General features: G+C 44.6%; 5 protein-coding genes across 5 annotated transcripts; 2 read left to right on the forward strand and 3 right to left on the reverse strand.

Moving 5' to 3' along the window:
* Nucleotides 1-882: 882 nt before the first annotated feature.
* MYCGRDRAFT_97574 (uncharacterized protein) lies at nt 883-1,362 on the reverse strand (the record flags this gene model as incomplete). The annotated part of the gene is made up of 1 exon (XM_003847430.1): nt 883-1,362. The coding sequence occupies one exon, from the start codon at nt 1,360-1,362 to the stop codon at nt 883-885; it is 480 nt and encodes a 159-aa protein (XP_003847478.1).
* Nucleotides 1,363-1,673: 311 nt separating this feature from the next.
* MYCGRDRAFT_97575 (uncharacterized protein) lies at nt 1,674-2,976 on the forward strand (the record flags this gene model as incomplete). The annotated part of the gene is made up of 4 exons (XM_003847366.1): nt 1,674-1,750; nt 2,160-2,523; nt 2,573-2,675; nt 2,729-2,976. 4 exons carry the CDS (start codon nt 1,674-1,676, stop codon nt 2,974-2,976), a joined length of 792 nt encoding a protein of 263 aa, XP_003847414.1.
* An 8,175-nt stretch (nt 2,977-11,151) lies between these two features.
* On the forward strand, nt 11,152-14,381 carry MYCGRDRAFT_51592 (uncharacterized protein; the record flags this gene model as incomplete). Its single annotated transcript, XM_003847367.1, has 6 exons — nt 11,152-12,148; nt 12,197-12,772; nt 12,830-13,184; nt 13,262-13,285; nt 13,335-13,361; nt 13,415-14,381. 6 exons carry the CDS (start codon nt 11,152-11,154, stop codon nt 14,379-14,381), a joined length of 2,946 nt encoding a protein of 981 aa, XP_003847415.1.
* Nucleotides 14,382-14,467: 86 nt separating this feature from the next.
* MYCGRDRAFT_51681 (uncharacterized protein) lies at nt 14,468-15,205 on the reverse strand (the record flags this gene model as incomplete). The annotated part of the gene is given in 2 exon segments (XM_003847429.1): nt 14,468-14,863; nt 14,879-15,205. Coding segments are annotated over 2 exon segments (723 nt in total), but the record flags the coding sequence as incomplete, so codon positions are not given.
* A 2,256-nt stretch (nt 15,206-17,461) lies between these two features.
* On the reverse strand, nt 17,462-17,710 carry MYCGRDRAFT_51607 (uncharacterized protein; the record flags this gene model as incomplete). Its single annotated transcript, XM_003847428.1, has 1 exon — nt 17,462-17,710. One exon carries the CDS (start codon nt 17,708-17,710, stop codon nt 17,462-17,464), a length of 249 nt encoding a protein of 82 aa, XP_003847476.1.
* Between the last annotated feature and the right edge of the window lie 318 nt (nt 17,711-18,028).

Genomic DNA, 18,028 nt, shown 5'->3' on the forward strand with positions numbered 1-18,028 from the left:
AATGCTAGTTTATTACTAGCATATGTCTCGTTAACATAGACGAGCTGTGATACTATGAGCTCCTACACTTGTGCTTAATACATCGCCCTCGTAAGGTTATCTCGTTAAGCAGCTGAACGAGCTAGTATCTTGTTTATAAAGTCCTTATCTACAAGGTAGCGACTAATGGTCCGTAAATACACCTATAGGCTATATCTGTCGTATAGCGCCTCTCGTAGTTCCTCACACTAGAGCCATGGTCGTTCTATAACATAGTCGAGGAGGTAGTTACGATAGTGTAGCTCTATCAGTCGTAGCCGACCTCTACGAGTAGTAGGGAAGACAGTGCCGGTGTCGTAGTATTGCTTAATCCGCACGTAGATAGCGGTCTAAGAGCCCCTATCGTCGTTTAACAACAGCCTCACGATGTCTGCATTGCTCCATCGGTCGTCTAAAAGGTATTCGATTAAGTTCTCGTCTTGTCTCGTAAGGCGCATCGTGTCGGTCGCGCCAAGGGCGATTGCGCAGGAAGGGGTTGGCGGAAGTCGGTAAACAGCATCTGGAATAAAAGCTCGCATTAGTCGCTATCGATTAATGTAATTCCTATAGTAATACCTAATATAGTTGTGGAGATATAGTTAATGTTTAGTAATTCGCGATCGCGGTAGAGAGGAAGTTAGAGTTTCAATTTGGTCTTGGCATTTCCCGGAGGTTTAGTCCCTTAGAATAGTATCATCCTGCGAACGCGGAAAGGAAATCGGAGCGTCTACTTGCACATAAGCGCTGTGTACGCGCATATCATGGCGTTGGGGGCCTTGGCTTGCATGCGGTAGGCGCTGCGGAATTTCTGTTCATTTATAGATACTCACATACTAATTAATCTGCTTAACGGTATCCCCATGCCTAGGCAATCACACGGATGTCCATGCATGTCGTATACACTTGCGGCACGACCGTCACATGGGACAATCCGTCCGCAATGGAAGACGGCCAATCCCACACCCAGTATAGACTATATTCAGAACCGATCTCCATAGAAGGCACAGTGACATCTGCAACACACCACAGATTCTGTCCCTGCTCGGTATCATTTGAGCCGGGACCTGGGAATTTCTTTGCTCGGGCATTCGCAATAGCGCTGAACCCACTGCTGGCCGTGGTGTACTGATAACATCGTCCATCATCGAAGTCTCCTCGGTACAGCAAGCGGCCCCGCCGATCACCACCAGTGCCATCTGCGGTCCAGACTTTGTGGATACGCTGCACTGCATCTGATGGGAGACTGTCGTTGGTGCCGTAGACGAAAACTGTGCCTGCATCCGTCTTGCCGTATCCATTGTTCCAGGGCTTGGTGATGTGCCCGTTTTCGTTATATTGAAGCATAACGGTTTCTCCGTTGCGGATAGTGAGACGTCGACTTTCTGCTGACTGCTCGCGATGGCTCTGCGATTGCGAGCATATCGTATCTGTGGGGTAAACACCCTCAGGTTTGCGGCCATCGGGAGGGAGGAGGTATGTCATAAGTTTGTCTTGAAATCCAGGCGATGTTCGTAGATCTGATTGCATTAATTTTGACCTGCTCAATACACACTAAATGACTCACGATTCATTCGGGCATAGCCACTGGATCGCAGTTGAATGGTGCCATTGGACGCAGAATTCAATCGTTCGACCCAGCTGTGGCACAGGACCTGATGGAGAAGGAACCCGAGCCAGAGCGCATGGTGAAGGTGGTGCGATCTCATGATGACAGTATCAAGCTGCTGTCCTGGTAAGCATCAGGCTGCGACAGCAGCTGGCGCTGGAGGGGTGTATATCTTACGGAGGGCGCCTATCCACAAGCTGTGCTGTTGGCTCAGATTTTGACACCCCGGGGTCAAAGTCCAGACTGTGAACCCCGGGGTCAGATGGCATAGATAGTACATGCCTTATCAGCAGTCCAGCCGCTATCGAAGTTCTGGGTATCTGACCGCGTTGATGGCGGCCCTCGTGAGAAAGGCAACTGTGTTCCCCGGGGCCTGTAGCACCGCTAATCCACAGCGCCAGCAGGATACTAACGACGAACACGCCAGAACTCCTGCGAACCATCTCAAGCGCAAGGCTGAGCTAACTGGTGTTATGGCAGCTGGACCGACACGAAATCGGTTTGTTGTGCCAACCCAGAATGCGCTGAATCACAGCCTCGGTCTCCTTCGACAACCCTGGTGGAAGATCTATGAGGGACTTGAGTACAGTTCCAATCAGGGGAGCGACAACGGCGCCGTGATTCTGAGTCGCAGGATACAGCGGAGGGATGAGCCACCCGACTCTCTTTACGTTATCCAAAAAGAGCCCTACCATCTATCGGACGAAGTGAGGACAATATTGAAGCCAATGCACGATAACATTGTCACCCTGTACCAGGTATTCCACTACGAAGAGACGCTGTCGTTCGTGTATGAAGAGATGGACATCTCACTCGAGCAAATTTTCTTGCTTGATGTTGATCCTTGGTCGATCAATCCATCGCAACGCGATGAACAAATCGCGTCCATCAGTCAGCAGGTAAGTCGACTGGGAGTTGCGAATCTCCACTAGCTGACCAAGGATTCAGGTGTTGACAGCCCTGTGGTATGTGCACGAACAGCTGCACATCTCGCACGGCGATGTCTCGATCGCCAATATCTTGCTCAGCCGCACTGGAACCGTGAAGCTCGGTGCGTGATTCTTTCCGTCAAATGAAATCCCTTTCTGACACAAAAGTGCGCAGCCAACATTGGCAGAAGCATTATGAACGCGGAGCCAAAGACATCTGATGACTGCAGAGCCTTTGCTGCCATCTTCGTCGCTCTTTCGTTGCCGATGGAAATCAAGCCGAGTCAGGATAAACTAGCGAGTACAGCCTGTGACTTTCACAAAGCTTTGCACAACGGAAACATCCTCGATACTTTGCAGGTACGTGATTTTATTGTCTTTCCTCGGGCCGACTTTAACATGCCGGTAGCATGCGTACCTTAGGTCTGCCCACCCTGGAGAATTGGTGAAGCTGGTGATCCGGACAATAAGAGTGTCTTATAACCCTCCAGATCCGTACTGAGTTGTAGTAGTAGCGCTGAAGTGTACTCTTGACAGTGGCTGCAATGCAAATTGGTTCCAGATTCTTTCTCCGAATGACAACACCTCCACTAACGTCGATAGTGTTGTAATTAGACTCAAGCTAAGTGGAAGAAGACCTCTGATTGGCAGGTATATATTGTTATGCAGAGAGAATCTTAAGTGTGAGATTCTTACTTTAGCTATCTGTGTGTAGGAATGCCTTAGCACTAGTTACGTGCACTTTACTAATAGTTAGTCTAATAATCTACAACACTCCCCTATTAGCAGCTGCATTATTACGAGCTGTCTGTTACCTAAATATAGTAGGTATTTACCTACTACGTAGCTAATGCTCGGCTTTAGCTTGTTAAAAAGCATCTTCTTCTAGCTTTTTTATTCCTCTACTTTATAATCTATACCTCTTATCTATTTAGCTAATTTATTAGCTAATCTATTATCCGTCCCTTACAGCTATTAACAATACAATCTATATTACTAGCTATAGCTTCTAGAAGAAGAGTAGCTTTCTCTGTCCCTAGGAAAACCTTCTAGCAAGTTATTAATAAAGTAAGAGCTATTAGTAGTAGAGATCTCCTATAGATCTACAAAGATAGTTTTATAGCATATTAGACTATGCATTAATTTATTAGAGGAGAGATAAATAGATACTACAACAGAGTAAATGTTAGGGCTTAGGGTCCCTTCTCTTTTGTAGCTTGCTTTAATAGGTTTATAGCTAAGCTTAATAAGGATCTCCTTACTACAGACCTTATTAATATAGTAATAGAGGAGCTATATAACCTAAGGGAGTAGGCCTTCCTAGTAGAAAACTACCCTAGTCTAACAACTCCTAATCCTTAGGGATTTATGTTATATTATAACTAGACTCCTCTTAGCTAAATATTAAGCTCTAATAAGGTAGAGATAAAGCAGTAGTTAGTAGCATAGCATCCTATGTATGTTCTCCTTAAAATCCCTTCTTCCCTAATAGAAACTAACATTCTCCTAGGCTTTAAGTTAAGATTTTAGGGGAATTAGCTTAGTCTTTTAGTAGTAGTTTTAGGGGGGGCAGGCTGCAGGTTCTAGGACATACTCTAATACTTTTAGGTTTTTATAGAAAAGTTTTCCTTTAGCTAGATGTTTTTCTTATAGTTTCTTAGATACTTTTGTAGAAGTGTGTAGTTGCCTCCTTTCCTTTGTACAGATAAGAATAAAATAAGTATTCTAAGTATTGTGCTTCTTAGTTTTGTAATAAATAAAATAGTATAATTCTAGGGAGGGAATCCTTCTTAGGTAGGAATGCAGGTATTAAGGCATAAATTTAAGAGCAATTTCCCTCTTCTTATTAAGGGCTAGTTAGTCTAGTAGTATAATTTCTAACTACAAATTAGAAGGTTATAGGTTTAATTCCTATATTAGCCTCTCTTATATGTCTATATTAGCTGCCTAACATAGACATATAAGTATCTTTTTGCTAGATTTATAGATCTATATATTAGAGGATAGTGTTTAGGGATTTTGGTTTTGTTAGACAGTCTACAAGCTGCATGTCTGTCCTTACAAACTCTACCTTAATACTCCCCTTATTATATTGTTCTCTGCAGTAATAGTTCCTAAGAGAGATATATCTTAATCTTTTAGAGTTAGCATAGTTTTCCATAAGGCTAATAGCTAATTAATTGTCTACTTTAATAAGGATAGTAGAAATGCTTTTAGCCTAGGTAAAGGGCTAGAGCTTATTAACAAGATTCCTTACCTAATTTACTTCTCTTATTGCCTTAGTAAGAGAGAGGTACTCTGCCTTAGTACTAGATAGCACTACTTCTTTCTGCAGTTAAGATCTCTAGACAACTAGGCCTCCTACAATTTTAAAGAGTATTCCTAAGGTAGACCTAGATATGCTAGGATTACTAGCAAAGTTAGAGTCTAAGAATACTTTAATCTAAATTTGCTCCTTAGTTTTCCTGTATATAAGGCACTTGTTAATTATACCTACAACATATCTCTAGATATGTTTAGCTGCCTAAATATGCAAAGGTCCTAGGTTCTAAAGGAACCTTATATAGTAGTTAATAGCAAAACTAATATCTAGTCTAGTATAGTTTAACAGATGTTGCAGTTCCCTAATAATCTTGTTAAAGAGATTATAGTCCTTCTTTGTTCCCTTATCCTAGAGGGGTTTAAGGAGGGTGTTAAGGGGGTACTTAACACTCTTTGCATTACTAAGACTATATCCTTAAAGTTTGTCTCTAGAATAGTATTCCTAAGAGACAGATATAGAGCTATCTTTCCCTTCCTTTAGGTAAAGTCTAAGAAAGACATTAGTATTAACAACCTTAATTATGTACTTCTACTCTAATCCCTTAATTAGCTTGTTAATCTTATAGTCTAACTGTCTAAAGATCTAGAAGTTATCTATATAAAGGAGAATAAGGATGCCTTTCCCTTAAAAGAGGCAAGCATCGCTAACAGTTCTTGTTAGACTAAGCTTTTAGAGAGTGTCTATAGTATCGTAGTGCTAGAGAGTAGCTACTTACTTAAGCCTATATAGTCCTTTCTTAATATATATAATATACTTATAGGCATCTTTCTTAAAGAGATAAGCTCCCTCTAGTAGCTTAATAAAGATCTGCTTATCTAGGTTTGGATTTAGGAATATAGTCTTAATATTAACTTATCTCCTCTTCTAGCTAAAGTTAACTAAGAGGGACAGAAGTATTCTCCCTATTATAGCTCTTAGGGTAGGAGCAAAGGTATTAATATAGTTAAGTCCCTTCCTTTATGTAAATCCCCTAGCTATCTATCTAGCCTTATACTTCTCTACAGTTCTATTTAGGAGTACCTTAATCTTAAAGACCTATTTCCCTATAAGAGGGACTCTCCCCTTAGGGAGGGTGCTAATAAGTTTCTATTTAAGGCATCCTATAGACTTAAGTAACTTAGCTTCCTTAATAATAGCTTTCTCCTATTCCTTATAGTTAGATCTAGAGAGAGCTTCCTTAACTATCTTAGGATTAGACAGATTAGGATTTATTACTTTAAGTCCTATCTTCTAGATCTTGCTATAGTCTTTTCTTACAACTAATCTTCTACTTCTTAAGAGTCTAAATATGCCTAAGCTTTTAGGACTTGCTTTATTACCTAATTTCTTAGGTCTCTTAGGGCTTCTTCCTACTTTCCTCTTTCCTATAATATAAATGTCTAGGAAGGGAGTTATAGTATAATCTTAGAGGTCTTCCCTTTTAGGGCAATTCTCTACTAATGCTTAATGTTGTAGCTATGTTAATAAGGCATTAGCCTACTCTTAGAATCCCTTAGGACTTCCTTAGAATCCCTTAGGACTTCCTGTTTCCTTAGAAACATACTCCCCCTAAGCTAGCTAGGAGGCTTCTTTATACTTAGTAGCCTCTAGCTAATTAGGCTTAGACTACTTATATTAATTATCCTAGGACTATATATCCTAACCTAATATTTGCTCCCCCTAAAATGTTAAAAAAAAGGCTTAGTTTCTCTCTCTTTATATAGTATTAAATATATTCTCTACTTCTTAAAGATAAGAAGTAGTAAGAGGTTAGGCATCTTGCCCTTAGGCATCCTAGCCCTAATCTTAATCCTTAGTATAGATAGTATAGACTTCCTATTCTATAGTAATAGGTTGTATTAGTTATAGGAAACTCTCCCCCTAGAAGTCTAGGGTAGCAGGTATTATACTATATACCTTATCCTTATTATGTATTATATAAGGAGAGGTTATAATCTTGTACTAAAACCTAGCAAGGGCAGATAGTTTAAACTTCTAAACTATATAGTTAGTTAAAGTGTTCTCCTAGAATCCTAGATTCTAGTATTTCTCTACTCTAGGATAGAACTTCTATAAATTAGGTCTCCCCTAATTATATAGATATGCTCTATATCTAAATCTCCTAACCTTTATTAGATTAATATATAGAGTTCTAGTATTAAGATCTTAATTAAATTCCTAAAGAGGAATCTTGTTAGTTAATAGGCATACTAGCCTGTTAGTAAGGAAGATTGTATATGCAACTACAAAACTCTAGAGAGGAAGAGGTAGGCTAGAGTTAATTATTATTGCTCTTACCTTGTTAAGGATAACCTTATTAAATGATTCTACAATTCTATTCTGCTTAGGAGTATAGGGAGCTAAGAAATCCTATCTTAGTCCCTTATTCTCTACAAATGTAATTAGATTATTATTGTTAAACTCTCCTCCTCTATCTAAGAACCAGATCTTAACTATCTTTTTATACTAGTTAAATATCTTAGTAGTCTATTTCTTAATAATTTGTGCAGCTTGTAATTTAAGCTTGCAGAAGATAGCCTATCTCCTTCTTAACTTTATATTAGTAATTATAAGGATGTACTTATATCTAAAGATATCTAGTAGAAAGATTAGTCCTATAATATTAATATAGACCTTATCTAATAAAGATTAAGGTGTTAGTCTTAAAGTTCTTAATACTACTCTCTATAACCTTACAAGCTTATATAGCTTATAGTACTTAAGTGTAGATGTGTTAATCTGCTTAAGTCCTTAGACTTAAGCCTTTGTTGCACTAAGAATCTTGTTCCTTATATAGCCTAGTCTCTAGTGCTATCTTATTATATTAGCCTTAGGCATAGTAAAGGCTAGATAGGACATATTCCTATTAGTTATAGAAGCAACTTTAGTACTCCCCTTAGGGAGAGAGACAGTTACGTTCTAGAGGATTAGAACATTATAAGTAGACTAAACCTTGCCTATCTTCTTATTATTCCTTAGAATGTATAAAGATAGCCTGTCTAGGTAGACCTTATACTTTAGCTAGAGAGTCTCTACTAAGATAAGGTTGTAATTAGAGTTAGGAAAGTATAACACATCTTATAAGGTAATGTTTAACTTATTCCCCTTATACTTTATTATAATCCTTACACTTCCTAAGTATATAACTATGCTTTGTCTAATAGCTTAAGAGAACCTAATTAGGGTTTCTAGGGGTTTAAGGTCTAAGAACTAGGACTTGTTGTTAAAGAAGTAGTATAATGTACTAGAATCCTAAATAATAGTATTACTCCTCTATATTCTAGCGGCAGTAATTGCTGCTCCTGCAAATAAGCTGTCTAAATTAGAGCCTAAGCCTATATTAGAAGAAGAGATAGGCTTAATTACTATAGCACCCTTTCCTCCCTTCTTATTATGTCTCTTGCTCTTATCTTAGGACTTCTTCTTGTCCTTATTAGATCCTCCTTTTCCTCTATATACCTAGGACTTTAGGGCCTTGTTAGGGTACTTCTTAAAGTAATCTGCATTTGTGTAGATATAATAGGTACACTTAGTATACTAATTATTATCTACTGCAGCACCCCTAAATCCTCCTACTATCCTCTATATCTATAGAGGAGGTTCCTTAATTAATAAGGTAATTAGCTCTTTAAGAGTTATGTTCTTAATATAATAGGATTGTCTCTAGCTTCTTAAGTATTCTAGATAGTAGAGGCCCTAGATAAAGAACAGCCTAATCTGCTTATTACTAAAGGTAAGCTTTAAGACTAGAATGTTCTTAGACCTAGAGTATTGTTCTATTATAGAGATGTACTTGTAATACTACTTCTAGAAGTCCTTACAGTACTTCTAAGTATTTGTTCCTTAGATTTTAATATTACTAATTCTAAGAATCCTTAGGCTATTATAAATGTTTATAGTTACAACAGGCCTATAGGTAGCTGTAATAGTATTATATAGTTCCTTAGCTGTCTTCTCTATATCCCTAAAGTTAGGCCTTAGAGATTAGTTAATCCTTTTACTAACAATCCTGTATGTAATTAGGTTATGCTTATGCTAGACTTAGAGAGGAGTTAGTCTTAGTCTACTAGTTAGAATAGGTTCTGTTACTAGAGTATCCCCTCCTTCTTTTTAGGAAGGAGTTAGAGCCTAGGAGGATAAAGTAGTACTCTCCTTAGTTAGTAGAGAGGGATATCTAACTTTAATTCCTAGCTTTAGTTAGGCAGGGTACTAGGGAATGTTATAAAAGACATAGCCTAACACCTCCTTGTCTATAAGGGCTACTTTAAGCATCCTTAACTAGTCTAAGAAGTTACTTCTCTTTCTTAGGACTTTATTCTCCTTCGCAGTCTTAAACTTATTAGCCTACATTACGGCTGTTATTGTAACTAGCTCTTTCTCGGCTCGCTAGTTAACTGTCTAAATAGTATATAGTAAGGTTCTAGTAGCTGCGCTTAGAACAGACAATTCTTCCTTAAGTGTGCAGTAGTTACGCCGGGCTTATAACCTGTTATAATTAGACTTAAGCTAAGTAGAAGAAGACCTCTAATTAGCAGGTATATATTGTTATGTAGAGAGAATCTTAAGTGTAAGATTCTCACTTTAGCTATCTGTGTGTGGGAATGCCTTAGCACTAGTCACGTGCACTTCACTAATGGTCAGTCTAATGATCCACAACAGATAGTTCATCGATAGACGCAGATGAGTCAGCGCTACGCGCCACAGCAGATGCTAGTAGAGCTCAGAAGCGCCGGAACGGGCGGTAAGGATGCAAGTGACGCCGCATATAGCGCGGTAGACCCCCCATAGGCGCCTGTGGGAAGGTTCCTGAAGACTAAAAGTGAACGTCCGCGAACTCATAGAGAACGGAGTCAGGAATCTCGATGCACACCCATGTCGCCAGAGCTCTTCTCCTCGAGGCAAGCAGATTCCCAGCTGGGCTCCATACCAAGTTTGACCACGCCTGGAGCGTTACTGACGCCAGCCTTCACGCCCCACATCTTGCTGTGCCCACCCGAGCTGATCTTCCGGAAACGAAGCACGACAAGCAGCATCACGGCTCCAGGGAGGACTCTGTTCACTTGCAAGCAGCGGGCGTCGCAAGACGTGTTCTGGTCATCCCTGCAGAGGCCACAGTCACGACTATGCGCAGCGCAAGAAGAGCCGAAATTCGTGGAGCGGTGCAACATTCATCCATCCCCGGCGTCGACTACATGCATGATTCGGTCTAGAAAGAAGCTGAGGAAGGCAGGTTCGAGTAGGGTTTGCATGGGGCCAATTATTCGGAAGCAGGGTGACGGAGTGTTGGGCTCCCAGATAGCTGGGACTGTACGAGCATCAAAGGCTTGTCGGAGATGTCACGACGCCCGGAGGAAGTGTGTTGCTCTTGCTAGAGATATCGGATGTGTGAGGTGCAAAGGTTTCCAGCTAGTGTGCAAGAATGAACGTCGCGATTATGCAGGAAAGAAGAGTGTCGCACAAAGCTTCTACTGGTCTCTACCCCGCATGTCTCGCTTAGCAGAACAATTGATTGAAGATGTCGAAACTCTATCTAGATAGTGCTGTCCGAGCTTCTCGGGAAATTCTGCAACTTGGGTGAACAACTCGTCTGCCGCCCAATGGGAGATTGGGATGCATCCTCCTTCGATGATCTTCTCCTACAATTGCAGCATGTAGATAGGAAATGTTGATCTCTGCTGTTTCCGAGGCATTGATGCAATATCTCTTATCGGCGTCCGAGTGGCTCGGGGCTTGTGCACGTTTCCCTGGTCACGTCGGCGATGGACGGGCTGCTCATGGAGGAACAGACGATCTCACGTGAGTCTGATCAGCGTGGCCACAACAGATTGTTGATCCGTCGAATCTCATCTGTGATCTATCGTGACAATGAATTTGGGAATTAACTTAGGTGATCGAATGTGCAACGAACCAAAGATGGTATGCCTAGGTAACAACAGCTTGTGACCGTTCATTCCATATTATGGCGCCACATGATTCCGAAGTGGCGAGAGCGAGGATGAAGTAGGCTAGCTTCCTCTCTGGGGCTCTGGAGTTGTGCTTGAAGGCCGTGAATTAACTTGACTAAATTACCAGCTGCACTGCATCTCTGCTGCCTCTTCATTTCTCTATTGTTGACGAGAGGGGGCCTGCAAATGCCAGCTGCCCTTCGCTAGGCCAGTCTGTCTTTACCCCCCGACTGGCCACATGTTCGCAATGATTAGACCCCCATGGGGGCGGGGGTCAATGAAAATCGAATGGAAAATTCGTCCTATTAAAGGCCCACGACGACTCAACTATACCGCATGCTCTCTCTCAAGATGTCTCGCTGCAACCATGTCGCTCTGGTGGACGCTTTCCAAACATCAGTCGTGGATCCCAACCGTATGTCACGGCTTTTCAAGTCCCTCCATGACCCGGATAGACAGTTCCCTTGTCAAGTGGTCTGTGTTGGTCAAAAAGAGAAGCGATCGGCATTGCGTCAGATTTTCTCAGGTAACAACCCTGCCAAGCGTCCTGAAGGCCTCGTGAACTTGTACATCGACACTTGCTCCATTGCACAAGAGTATCCGCTCCTCCTTGTGGACACCGACCCATCACTTGAAGTCCAGCCGAGACTGCTGCAACATGTGTCCTGCCACGAGATCAAGACTCATCGCATAGATTGGGATTGCCCGCCAGACTTCTGCTTCCAGGATGTCTTGTTGGCACGACTCGTATTCCTGTTCGCGGACGTCATCTGCATCTTCGCAGACGACGTGGGCGGTCTGGCTGGCGCTGGCGGCCATCTACTGGCGTGGAGCAGATGTGGTTCAGCATCGAGCCTACGATCTCAGGTTCGACCTCGTGTGATTGTGGTTACTTCGGAGCCACGCTCCGCTGCGACACAGTTGTTGGAGGAAAGTATAACAGCCCTTTCGGTCACTGCTGATTTCATTGCCACGTTTTCCGCGATGCGAATCGAGTATGTGGAGCAGTGTGGTTCCTCGGCCGTGAGGTACCAGCCTCTGCGAAGATTGTTGCGGCAAGACGAAGTACCCCATGCAAGAAAGATTCGGCAACGTTCCAGAATGCTGTTCTCGGCACGACATTTATCCTGGCTATTCCCACATGCGGTCGCTCACTTCTGTCGATCGTTTGAGGATACCTTTGACTTTGTGCAGTGCTTCAGCGATTGTGGACATCAGCAATCTAACCTCCTATACCATGCAAGCACATTCATCAACCAGAGCATGGAACGGAAAGTGCCTTACGACGCCGTAGCGTCCGTCATCGCTTCTTCGATACTCCTCGACGCATATCCGCAAGGAACTCATTGTGAGTCGCCCCAGGCATTCGATACGGACCCATTTAACAATATCTTAGGGTTTTGCCCCGGGATTGTATTCGACGTCGGTTATGCCATTAAGGTCCAGAGCCTTTTCGAATTGGCCTACATTGGCAATAGTGAAGATGTAACAACATTCGCCTCGTACATGACGGGTGTTGTACGCGATCACGTCGAGCATTTCTTCGCGATCATGGAGCACAAAGGACAATCATCGCATGAAATCCATGCGAAGAACCTGGCAGCAACATCATCCCAGATTCAATGGGTGCGTTTCAAATCTAACCGCACTTGCTTCTACTGCCTCGCGCGTGCCCCAGAGCACGTCCTCGAGTGTAAGCATGCTCTTTGCGATCATTGTGTTAGGAGGACGGGGGTCGTGCAGGTCGACAGGGAGCATGCGTTCATACTAAAACGATGCGGATTGTGTCTCAGACCCGCGGACCTCACCGTCCATCTGAAGCCTCCTACGGCTGGAGTACGCATACTTAGCGTCGACGGCGGTGGCATTCGCGGTATTGTTCCCCTGGAGTTCTTAGAACTTCTACAACGCTCCTTCGGCGACGACTGCAGTCTCCAGGACTACTTTGATCTTACATGTGGGACAAGTGCCGGTAAGTATACGCTTCTGGACCCGTGTAACCACTCGATAAGCTTACACATGGCGACAGGCGGCCTTATCATCCTGGGTCTGTTCGCAAAGGAGTGGGATCTCTCCGAGTGCATAAATACCTTCCGACGACTTGCAGGGCAATTTTTCAGTGGTCCTGATATAAAGTCTGTGCCGCTTATTCCCCGCATACAGTCGTATATCCGCTGTCTCTTGAATGACAGCTGCTATAAAGCTGAAATTCTCGAATCTGGGTTGCAAGAGAGCTTTGGTCGCTTCACCCGCGTGTTCGACTTCCCGCCCAATAGCCTGTCGAGGCACAAATTTGCCATTACTGCCACCAACATTTCCGACGCCTCGCCATTCATCTTCACCAACTACAATGGTCGCGGAGACCGTGATCGTGATTGCGGTACGTGAAGAGTGCGTTCGAGCATCACGACTCGGGAGCTAACTCCGTAGGGTACCGGCATTTCCGTCCAGCGGATGTCAGCAGTGAGCCTCTGCTGTGGGAAGTGTAAGTGCCTTGCCCCTATCCTAGATATCCAAGCTTACTGACCTTTTAGGGGACGAGCGACGTCAGCTGCACCGGTGTAAGTGCTCATGGCCAAACTGAAAGTCTGCGACTGATGAATGCCTGATCTAGTCTCTTTCAACCCGCAACAGTATCGAATGTTGGTACGTTTCAAGATGGTGGACTTAAGCATAACAACCCGGTGAATATTGCCTTGTGGGAAGCACGACAGATCTGGTCGCCCTCTACGCAGACCGACGTGGTCTTATCCTTGGGGACAGGCACAACACAGACATCTGCCACGCCCCAAGCTCCATCCATGAGGAACAAATTCAAGGATGGCTTCATACCCCGGCTCTGCCGATCTTTCATGTCTAGCCTCGACGGCGAATCGACGTGGCGAGACCTGAGCAATCATCTGAGCACAGATACTCGGACAGGATACTACCGCCTGAACATCCCACTTATCGGAAACGAGCCTCGACTAGACGATGTCTATGCTATCGAAGGACTTCGAGCGAACGTTCAAACATACAAAAATGACCCCCGCCTGAGTGAAGTCAGATTTGGCTTACTCGCGTCGTGCTTTTTCTTCGAGTTAGACGCCATCCCTCAATTTGATGGCCGAGGTCTATATGTGTGCAGTGGCAAAATTCGAATCCGGGGGAACTGCACAAAGGTCTTATCATTCTTGCGCCAAACTGAGACCAAGGAAATCGAGTTCACTAAGGACAAGGAATTCCTCGGTAGTGTCTCAGACACGAGAGACATCTGTGCGCGTTGCAAAAGATTTCACAAACGGGTGACTTTCCATATTCGTCATCCCACGGAGCAAGTCACGGTATCACTCAACATCGGCCATAAATACCATACCCGCATCAGCGGGTTCCCTCAGTCGATGGAATGGTTTGCACAACAACAACATCTCCACCTAGTCGAGCAATCTATACAGAGGCCACAATGCATGTGCATGCCCCTCTTACCCATAACACCGTTGGTCGTCAAGAAGAGGACGACGTCTGGCAAGTCCCAAGGCCGGGTGTCGAAGAAGACCAAGATTGCAGAAAATGAGCGGGGAAGAGAGCGACTATGGATTTAAATCGCAGTAGAGTAATATTAACTTATACGAGCAACCTGACCACATTGTTTCCTCATTCGAGCACTAGTCTAAGCGAACACCGACCCTCACCACGGACCGCGGGCTTTGTGGCCACCCTTGGGCACATACGAAACTGTCTGCGATAGCTGCACACGCTGAGCAGTCTCCCTTTCTACCTTGCTTCTCCAGGCCGGAGTAAGCCGAGCCCAATAGACACTCCGAAGACGAGGGAGTATTCGCACATCATCAGCGCAGTATCGCAAAGCTTCCGCGTCAAGCGGTCGCTGTGCGAAGACGTAGAGTGCAGCAGTACCCCTAGTCGCGTCGAACCTTGCCGACATCTTGCTCTTCGAAGCTTTCCAAGCAGCCAGGTCCTTATACTCAAGAGCAGCGTCACGCTCGATGCACTTTGCTAGGCTAGCGACAAATCTCCGAAAACTATTTCCTCGGCCGAAGTCGAGACAAGACGCATTTTCCATAAGCTGGATATATTAGACACCCTGCAGGGCGATACCATAGTAGATTAATAATGCGTTCGAGTTATTTCGAACATCGAAGAGGGCTTTAAGAATATTTGGTAACTCCAGGACCGACTTGAATGTAGCACCACTGCTAGCAGTTGTGTTAAACGCTGCCTTAGCAAGGACCTGCACATCGATAATGTAGGTATAATTCCGAGAAAGTACAAAAACGGAGATCAGCGTAAGAGTGCCGTCCTTGCTGAGCTCATCACCCTCGAGATCAAGGTAAAGTAATGGTGAATCGGTCGCGACATCGTTAAGGCCGTCCAGAAACTCCACCAGAGTGGTAGGTGTGTCTACCAACGTATAGACAGCTGCTGAGGAGAAGCTATAAGTCTGTGTCTTATTACAATAAGTTAGAACAGAGACTTACGATATGCGTCGGTAGGGCTGACTCTGTCTGGTGCAGACTCAATTCTCTTCATGTCAAGAGCCTGCCAATGTTGCAGTGTCGCATTTCCAATAGACCTATCGTAGACGTCCATGACTGTTGAAACAAAAGCACGAGAAGAATCGTGAGCCAATTTGACGAGTGCTTCGAAAACCACTGATGCTCAGGCTATTGCGAGCTAGCTAACTTAGTAGTCTTTCTTCAGCAAGGCGTAGCAGATTATGGCTGGGACAGCAAACTGGGTCGCTATCCGTTCCCCCTGGGCACAGGATTTTGGTACGTTGAGGGTGGTTCCAATACCGTGGCGATCACTACTGTTGTCTGAGTCTTTGCACGAAACTCTGTGGCTCACCGGGAGTGGTAGAACTGTACATAGGGGTATACGCATGCAAGACGATATGTTCAACGTCAGCAGCTTCCGATGCTGGCTTACTGTATGAAGCAATAAGATCAATGAGATGGAACCGGAGAGCGTTCTGTTGCCTAATTTATACCAAGAGTGTTTTCGCGCATCATGGTGACGTTGAACCAAAAAGTTGTTGAGATTGCACTACTCGTTGCCTGCATTCGGGCAGCCTGCACAGCTCAATAGACTAACAAACGCCGTCCATGGTCCAGCAAAGCTCGTGCTCCCATTCGTCGTGCCCCCATTGGTCGGGCACGGCTCCATGCCTTGATCCTTTTGAGCCGTGCCTTAGTCCCATACACCGCGACTACTCATAGTCATTTCACAAGGGTGGAGGTCAAAGATGTAGCAGAAGTGGGTGCCCCATGGTCTTATAAATGCTTTCCTGAAGCACAACTTAAGCAACTCTCTCGTTTCTGTGCTCCAGACAAATTTTGCAATCACCTTAACCAGGATGTCGGTGCCTGCCGACGGCTGACATCCCCTGCTCAATGAAAGCCATATCAGCTTCGGAACACAGATGCTCAGATGATAGGCTATCGAATCGCCACGATTGTTCCAGCATTCGCTGGGTCTGGTACCCTGGGGCAGCAAGCCAGCTTATCATATGTAACTTGAGTTCCAGTCATCTCTTACAGCTGAGCATCTACTTCGTGACCTACAAGAGTCTCGGCCACAATACGTCGGAGCGCATCGCCTAAGCGCATGGAGTACACATCTCGTGCTACAGTTCATTTCACCAACGTCGCATAGCGTCTCACGCCCGGTTGTTAGCACAGCGTATATACCGAGTGATGTATTAGCGCCATCCCTCGTGCGGACACGACCAATTTCAAACGGAGATTCAACAGTCTAGACTAAGTCGGAACTGTTTAAATTGCATCTTCATTGCGGTAATGAGAATATGCCAAGTACTCACTCTGAGAGTTGTTGGGTAAAGTCGACGATCACGTTATGAGTATCCCTGTCCTGTTCTCCCATTTCGTGATAACCTCCCTTTTTCACATCTACCTGTCCGTCAAGGGAAGTGTCTAATTGGCTGGATATGAGCTAAGGTTGTCTGTCTGAAGGTCTGTCGCTGACGTCGTGCTTTTTTGCGCTACTTTTCTTGGTGTCTTGCCTTGTTGCGCACCAATAGACGTGCTCGCCCCTAGGCTTCATACTTGCTTAGCATGGACGAACTCCTCCGTACTAATCATGTATGTCAGAGCTGATATGGAGTGTAGAGGAATCGGATGGTGAGGTCAGATGGCGAGGAGAGCGAAGGATTGAGGGGAAATCCCAGACGCTGATGGAGGACATGTCCTGTAGCGGCACGGTGGCACACGACACAGAGTGCATATGTTCCTTCGCTAAGATGAGGCAGCGCTCCACAAGACAACCGGAAGAACTCAAAGTGGGATCAATAAAGCCAGTATACAACGAGGTGCGGATACGACAGCGTTGCCGAGAGAATGGCATATTTGCGCTCATGGTACAGTATGAGAGGACTCCGATTTGCCTGAGACAGTCACGTTATGCTCAAGTCATCATCATGTCAAGCATTGCTCCAATTTCAATAGTACAGAGTGGGTGACCACTTCCTAGTGTTACGTCTACGTGTTTCAAATATAACGCTGGGATACGCTAGAAGGAGCAGTTCAATGGTCTCCGTGGTAATCCTCTCCGTTCGGCACCCGTTACGATTACATCAATGATCCTCGTGTACTCATGTCTCCACCCGAGTAGTATCGAGCTGACCATCGTCCTAAGGTATCCCCACTCAAGGCGTCGGAGCGAAGATAACAGCGGCGCAGGCTGCCTGACAAGTGCCAAAGGCAGAGTTGCAACCGATGATGGTAGCAGGAGCTGTGGCACCAGCTGTGGCACCCCAGGTTGCACCTCCAGCAGTATAGCAAGCCATCACTACCGCTGAGCAGCCTGCTTGGCAGAGTCCGTAGCCTACCGGACCTGCTTGAGCGATGGCTGCCATGAAGACCAATCCCGAGAACGTGATAAAGGTGAAGCTCATCATCACGCCTAGTGTTTGAGGTGTAGTATTCGTAGCTGAAAAAATGTCAGGCGCTATCGATAAATGCGATAGTCAAGAGGTTGGGATGGCTTAGCTCTTACTCGGATAGAGTTGTGTCGACTTGTTTCTGAGCGGATGATTCGAGTTGGGTTTCGAGTGCGTTGGCAGTGCGATATTCGTATAGTTGTGGGTACGAAGAAGTCACGTAGTTGAACATTTTGAACGCATGAGCGATGCTTCGGTAGGGTTGATCCAGCAATTTCAACCGGGTTGAAATTGCCTCCTGAACATTGGTGGAAGCCGTTACTCTATGTGAGA

This window comes from Zymoseptoria tritici, chromosome 14, assembly GCF_000219625.1.
Source record: "Zymoseptoria tritici IPO323 chromosome 14, whole genome shotgun sequence".
NCBI lineage: Eukaryota > Fungi > Ascomycota > Dothideomycetes > Mycosphaerellales > Mycosphaerellaceae > Zymoseptoria > Zymoseptoria tritici.